Source organism: Nicotiana attenuata, unplaced genomic scaffold, assembly GCF_001879085.1.
Source record: "Nicotiana attenuata strain UT unplaced genomic scaffold, NIATTr2, whole genome shotgun sequence".
In the NCBI taxonomy this organism is placed as follows: domain Eukaryota; kingdom Viridiplantae; phylum Streptophyta; class Magnoliopsida; order Solanales; family Solanaceae; genus Nicotiana; species Nicotiana attenuata.
The window spans coordinates 103292-110445 of NW_017673387.1; the positions used below are offsets into that span (position 1 = coordinate 103292).

The 7154-nt window shown below is 38.1% G+C and overlaps 1 protein-coding gene across 1 annotated transcript; it reads right to left on the bottom strand.

Annotated features, from left to right (window-relative positions):
* Window positions 1-1238: 1238 nt before the first annotated feature.
* On the bottom strand, window positions 1239-5667 carry LOC109216237 (zinc finger CCCH domain-containing protein 17-like). The gene is made up of 3 exons (XM_019380376.1): window positions 5334-5667; window positions 3619-3729; window positions 1239-3444 (listed from the first exon to the last, which is right to left on the bottom strand). Exons 1-3 carry the CDS (start codon window positions 5478-5480, stop codon window positions 1546-1548), a joined length of 2157 nt encoding a protein of 718 aa, XP_019235921.1. The 5' UTR covers window positions 5481-5667; the 3' UTR covers window positions 1239-1545.
* Between the last annotated feature and the right edge of the window lie 1487 nt (window positions 5668-7154).

Here is a 7154-nt window from a genome sequence, read left to right on the forward strand (position 1 = left end):
ATACTGATATCATATGTTAGTTAATATTTTTTGGTTGTATTAGCTACATTTAATTGGTACACAATTTAGTTTTTCTTTGGTAATAGTATAAAAAAAGAATAATAAAAGATAATGAAAACAGTAAATGAAATTAGATTATAACGAGAAAAAGAATATAAAAAAGAAGTTAAATAAAATTAGAAAGGAAAAAACAAAAAAATAAGAAGAAACGAGAAAAAGAAAAAAAAACGAAAGAAGAAAAGAAGCATAGAATAAAACGAATTGGAGAATAAGAAAAAATTTCACAAAAACTACTAAGGGTGGAAAATGTAATTAGTTCATGGGACTTGTTCCTAAACTAGTAGGATTCCATGTTCTATTCCACCTTACAAGAATTGGCCCTCTTCTTCCTTTACACCATACTATTCTTGCCACAGTCTCTTCTAGGGCTGCCTAAGGGCGGATCGGACGATTATTTACTCTTAACGTTTTGGCATATCGGTTATCGATTTTTAAATGTATTAATCCGCTAGACACCGGATAAGATATCGGGCGGATTGGTATCGGTTTAGCTATTATCGGGCGGTTATCGTTTATGTTTCAGTTGATTGAAACTTAACATACTTCGACACAGTGTTTGGGGGGAGTACATATTGCTGGAAATTAAATGAGCCATTTCAAACCAACTGTACTGTGTTCACATTCTTGTGCATTGATCTAATTACAGTTGTAACTAGTTCAATCTGATCTTCACTCGAACAAGACGAAAGGAGCACTTTTGTTGTTCCACCATCTGGATAGCAACCTTCATCGATCATTTCCTCGAATATTTCTAAGCATCTTTGGTATTGTTTCTTTTTAGAGTATGCTCCAAATCTGGAAGTCCAAGTAACAACATCTGGCTTCAAGTTCTTAGCAGGAAGAGATTGGAGAATCTCTTCCATTTTTTTGATAAATCCTGATCGTCCATATGCATTATATATATATATATATATAACGGATTATCCGTTAAGAAAATTGAATAACCCGCCCCCAAACCGATAAGCCGTTAATAAAAAAATTTCAATCCGTTCCCCGTCCGTTAAACCGTTAACCTGATACCAATAAGCCATTAAACTTCGGTTTCAATTCGATTTTGAACACCCCTAGTCTCTTCTTGTAATTCGGAATGAGCAGATTGCTGATACAAGTAACAATGTTACTACCGAATATGTAAATTTAAAAAGAAAAAGTTACAACTAAGCTCAGCTGAACCAATTTCAAGAGAAGATATAGCAAACATATTTCTTATTAATCCTCTAATGTTACAGTCAACACCCTTTTTGGCAAAACTATAGAGCTGCCAAGTGCCACTAACTGATGGAGAATTTTCCATCCAGTCTCGGAGTATAAATACAAAGACGAAAAATTTCTAATAATGCAAAGGCAAGAAAAAGAGTGTTCTCTCTACTACTAGAAATAAAATCAGTAGAGCGGTTGAATTTGCTCATTTCGAGCCAACCTAAAATGGCACACAAATGCTTACAGCCATAGCAACAGCTCAGAGCAAATGATGTATCACATTGTTTACGAGAAAACAACGCCCATCTTCTTCGCAAAGTCATCTCCATCATCGTCATCTTCATCCAGGTATTCCTCACCAGCGTCAGCATTCTCGCCTTCATCTAAGTTGTAGTCTTCACCATCAACCTGTTCATAATCATAATCTCTCTGATCATGACCTTTGGGATCTTGATCATCTTCTTCTTCCACAATCATCCCTTCTTCAGCTTCAAGTTCATTTGCACCATCGTGTAGAGGAGATTGATGACCAGCAGATATTGTCTCTTGAGGCCCATTTTTCCCACCTGATGGAGGAGATTCTTCCTTCTGCCCAAGGTTAGACCTGCTCCTGGAGATGGAGGAAGTTACCAATGAGTGGTCTTTTCTTTCGCGTTGATAGTCTTCACTCTTATCAGATGTCATGCCCGTTTCACTTCTTTTTCTCTTCAGGATCTCTTGCAGAGGCATTGGTCCTTCAAATGATAGATCACCTCCACTTTGCTGATAGCCATCACGCTTTTGGAACTTACGCTTCCCTAGGGCCTGTTGCTCGTTGACATTTTGTTCACTGATATCAGCAGTTTTCCTACCTTTAAGTTCTGCAAGACTTCGTGGACCAGAAAAATCAGAATCATTCTCACTTATATCTCTTCTTAGGCGTGGACCACTGTTATTTCTTCCAGCATTATTGAGATCTTCCTGCACTCTTCCCTTTATTCTATCTCGAAGCCTTCCCTGTTGAGAGAGAAGCTGTGGCCTTTCTAAAGATAACCTGCCACGGTCCCTAGCCCTATCCATATCCCTATCTAATCGCATGTCTGTCCCATTAGTTGGAGAGGAAGATCTACTTGGTAGCTTTATTCTTCCTTGAAGACGACTAGCAACGGAACTATCATGTGAGGGTAAATGGTGTCGATCCCTCCTGGAACTCTGGTAGCCTCGATTATCAACATGTTTTTCACTTGCATAGTCATGACTAATGACTGACCTCAAACCATTAACCCTCTTATGCTTTGATAAACGATGTCTCAAATCTGACTCTCGAACTTCTTCAGGGCTGTACGCTCTACCATAGCGTCTCCTTTCAGGATGAGCTGATTCCCCTTGTATTCTCTCAGAAGAAGGTCTATGCTGCACCCTACCAGAGCGACTCGGAAGCCTGTCATGAGAGTCGCGCCCATACACATCATGGTACGCATCTTGGTCAATATCTGCTACTGAAGTGTAATCGGCAGAGTGGCCAATATCGTATTCATTCCTTCCCTCATTTCTGCCATACTGATCTTCGCCGTGATAGAAATCATTACCTCTTAGCTCATCATCCACAAGAACATCAAAACCAGGCGAAAGCTCCCTTGAAATGTCATCATCCTTTGGGTTCTGAATGCCGCTGTGATCATCAAACCTGACAGACTGCTGCACTCTGTTGGACCTACCGACAGGATTTCCATTTGTAGGAGGCACACTTTTTGGTTTGTGCCTATGATGCGAAAAATCGATGACAGAATTTGGTGGCAGCACATTCTCATTAAAGGCAGCATCATTCTTGGACAAATGAGTTCCCAGCTTCCCAACTGGTTGTGCTTGCACAGGCAATTCACCAGACTTCCAAGTACTTGCTTGAGAAAATGTCTTTCCTTGCACACACTTTTCAAACCCACCAAATGCCTTCTTAATAGGGGTTTTCTCAGTAGATGCAGTAGATACAGGATGTGGTGGGGCTTTGTTAGATACAGAGATTGGTGCATGGAAGAACGGACACCTATCACCTTTTAAACAAAAGCCTTGCTGAAAGAATATGCAGGGTACACCTTGCTTACCAGAACCATATGGAACATTTGGTGTAGGTGCAACAGATGCCACTGGAGGTACAGAAGATCCCTTAGGAGTTTGAACTTGAGCTCCCAAAAATCCATCAAGCGGCTGTAAGAAGAAGATTGTTAACTATAATGTCAACAATTAGCTTGAACAGAGCACTCTTTGTTTACTAATAAAAGTATAAGCTGTTAAGTTTATATCACATAAACAAGGAACCCTAGGTACTTATAGCACATAGATGATAAGATTGCGGAGTATGTTAGAGAAGAAATGACTCACAGGGTGACGGAACCCGCACTTTGGGTTTAAGCAGCTTCCATTCAACCAGTACCAGCAATCTCGAGGATTAAGCCGAGCTACGTCACTATGGCGGTACTCACACTCGCTTCCCTATTGACAAAATAATTAAGGGGTCAGTAAAAGTTGATCTAGATCCGTACAGAACAAAGACGCTGATTGAATCACTAGAAAATTATAAATCAAGGAGAAGCCAATCACGTCTGTATTCACTCAGCGACAAAAAAATTGATACCGTAAAAGTACGATGCCAACTGCTTTTGTATAACAATTGTCATTTACCCACTTGTTATAAAAGGATAAACTAATAAGAAATAAGTTCAGTAACCGCACGTGTTGCATTGATTAGCTATGTCTTACACAATCCGACCAAATCAAATGACAGTTCAGATGTTAAACCAACATTTTGTTGTAGATAATAAAGACAAATGTGATAGATAATAATTACATGTTCACTTATTTTTGGCATCCAAGTCTCTAACTTAAACTCGCTCCGAGATTGACTCTCAGGCCAGTATTTCAAAACCATCATATCGATTAAAAAAAAAAAATCTTTGATACACACTGCTAATTAAAAAAACAAACCAACAAGCTGCTTGAGCATATGTATCAAAGCGGCAAATAGCAAAAACCTAACCGCTCCCACGAGCGTCAATCACGCCCTAAAATAGATATTTCCACATACACAAGGACACCAAAAGACAACGGTGCTTTAAATTGAAGACTTCTAGATATATAAGTTACAACTTTCTGCATAGAGGAATGGTTTCTCACTATGGAAAATCTCCAGGACACACAACTCATTTAAAATTCTTTAGTTTTCCTGACAAAAAAAGGTACTTTCTTTAATCTGATAGCACAAGGAACAAAAAGGAAAACGAAATTCAGAATCAAGCATCGGTAGTCCAAAGTTCAAACGACAGCCTATATCCAATTACCAACGAGAAAATCACAGCTTCCAGAACGCTAGCGTTTACCCACAGCTAAAAACCAGTGGCGGATGTAGGCACTCTATATATGTTAGGAAATCCACTACAAAAATTAAAGTCAGAACCCAATAATGCTAGCACTTGTGGTCATTGTCCTAGAATCCAGAACCCATAAAGTTCAAATCCTGGATCCGCCTATGCTAAAACCAGTAAGTAGCTCAGTTCAATAAAAATAAAGCAATCACCTTGGATTAAAAACACCAAAAAAAAAAAAAAAAGTCTTGTCCATCGCAACACAGATCTTCAACTAGTTCAGGTTCATAGAACGATCTAATCAAATCATATCAACAACTACTACTGCTACTACTACGTCTCAATCCCAAACTAATTCGAATCAGCTAAATGAATCCTATATATCAATTCCACTGCATGTCCCGAAACCTACAAACAGGGGCGCAGGCAGTGTATTATGTATGGGTTCGAAGAACCCAAAAGCTTTTGTTTAGATCTTGTATTTGTATTAGGAAATCCATTAAATATATATAAATATTTTTACTGCGAGCTCAGTAACTAAAACAAGCTATGAGTTATCCGGCAATTCAGAACCCATAAACTTCAAATCCTTACTCCGTCTCTGCCTACAAATTCTCTAAATCTCACACTTGTCCCTACACTGACATACAAATCTAATTAAAGAAAAGAGTGACTCACACGGACCTAAAGTAAGCTATATTAATCAAACTAAAAGAAAAAAGAAAAGAGATGAACCTTTTTGCATGTAAGAGGAGAAGCGAGGAAGTACACGCAATCAGTGTTTCGTTTAAGAGCTTCATCTTCAGCTGATAACGTGGCTGGCGCCGCCGCCGTAGAAGGTGTCTGAATTTGTAGCTGCTGCGGCGGTGTAGGTCCCACCATGTTCGGAAACCCTAATAAGAGATCCTACAAGAAGCTTTAGGGGTGGATCTAGGGTTTCCTCCGAAAGGTACTTATATGTATCTTATGTATGTATATGCATACAATTATGAGCACATCTGAACCATAATTGATTCAGGTGTAGAAGCTTTGTAACCCCATAGGGTGTGGAGGTGGGGGCGGTGGTGGGGGTGGGGGTAGGGGTGGGGGCGGGCAGTGGGGAGGAAGGAGAGAGGGAGAGAGAGAGAGAGAGATGAGGCTCCGGTGAAGAGAGGCTTTTAACTTGGGGAGTTTCCAATTTCTTTTCTTTTCCTTTTTTTTGCTTCTTCAATCTCTACTTTATTTTTTTTAAATAATTGTGGTCAGGGGTGGGCATAGTTTGGGCAAATCTAAAATACAAACCGAAATTTAAATTTCTTGAGTTTCTGGTTTGGATTTTCGGATTAAAGATTGGATTTTGGATTTAATTTTTAAAATTTTTAGATTTCGGATTGAATATTAGATTTGGTACTTCGAATTTTTGGATATTCGAAAATTCGGAATTCTTATACTTTATATTTTATTCATTATCCATATGTCAATAGTAATAAGTTTAATATCCTACCCATTATATATTATCTCATATATTCAATATTTATTGTTAAGTTACAGTGTGAATACTTTCTATTTGGACATGGTTTTACTATTTCTATTTCTTATCTGTCGTTTAAATGTTTCTATTATATTTTTTATATAATAATTTTATTACTTTAATACTACATTTAGATGATTGCGGTGAGAATGGAAAACTTTTCAAGCAATTTAACATGAGTAATTCATTTGGATATTCATTTTTGTAAAAAGAAGAAACATCTCAACTTATAAGCTCAAACCGAAAATCCAAAATATCCAAACCGATTAATCTGAAATCGGACATAAAAATTTCAATCCAAACTTGTTTTGATTGTATTTGGATTGTCATTTCTTCAATCGAAAACTGAAAATCTAAACCAAAATTTCATATATAATCTGAACTGCCCGAACGCCCACCCCTAATTGTGGTATCCACTAGGTTCTCACAAGTAGAGCCGAGCCTACATGTACGCACCTCTATTAATTTTACAGTACTTTTCACCAACACAGATATTATAAGTAAAAATAGCACGGTCTAGCCAGTTTTCGGACTGGTCATTCAAAAATAGCCAGCATTTACCAAGTCAATAAAAAATAGCCACTATTTTGCTGCAACAGAGACCGGTCCAGCATTATATACTGGAGTTCGGTGTACCTGTGTATGAACTTCCAGCATATTATGCTGGAACTCCAACACACGGAAAGTTCCAGCATAATATACTGGAGATTCGAGCACTTGTGTATGAACTTCCAGCATATTATACTGGACCGGTATACTTTGCTGGAACTCCAGTACATTATGCTGGAGTTCCAGCATACTTATCCTGGAACTCCAGTATAATATGCTGGAGTTCAAGTATACTTATGCTGGAACTCCAGCATAATATACTGACGTATTTTCCGAGTTTTGAACAATGTTTTCGCTCAGATTTATCTTTACATGAGAAGTGGCTAAATTTTGATTACTTTTAAAATTGGGCTATTTTTGAACGACCACTTGTAAATCTGGCTATTTTTGAATTTCTCCCCATTTACTCTCACCCTCTTTCATATACGAGGATCAAG

Excerpts from the sequence above, each read along its gene's own strand:
- LOC109216237 (XM_019380376.1), bottom strand. The coding sequence starts at position 5,480 with ATGGTGGGACCTACACCGCCGCAGCAGCTACAAATTCAGACACCTTCT. Across the intron at positions 3,730-5,333 it reads CTCCTCTTACATGCAAAAAG|GGAAGCGAGTGTGAGTACCG; the intron begins GTTCATCTCTTT and ends TTTTGTCAATAG. Across the intron at positions 3,445-3,618 it reads AGTGCGGGTTCCGTCACCCT|CCGCTTGATGGATTTTTGGG; the intron begins GTGAGTCATTTC and ends TTCTTCTTACAG.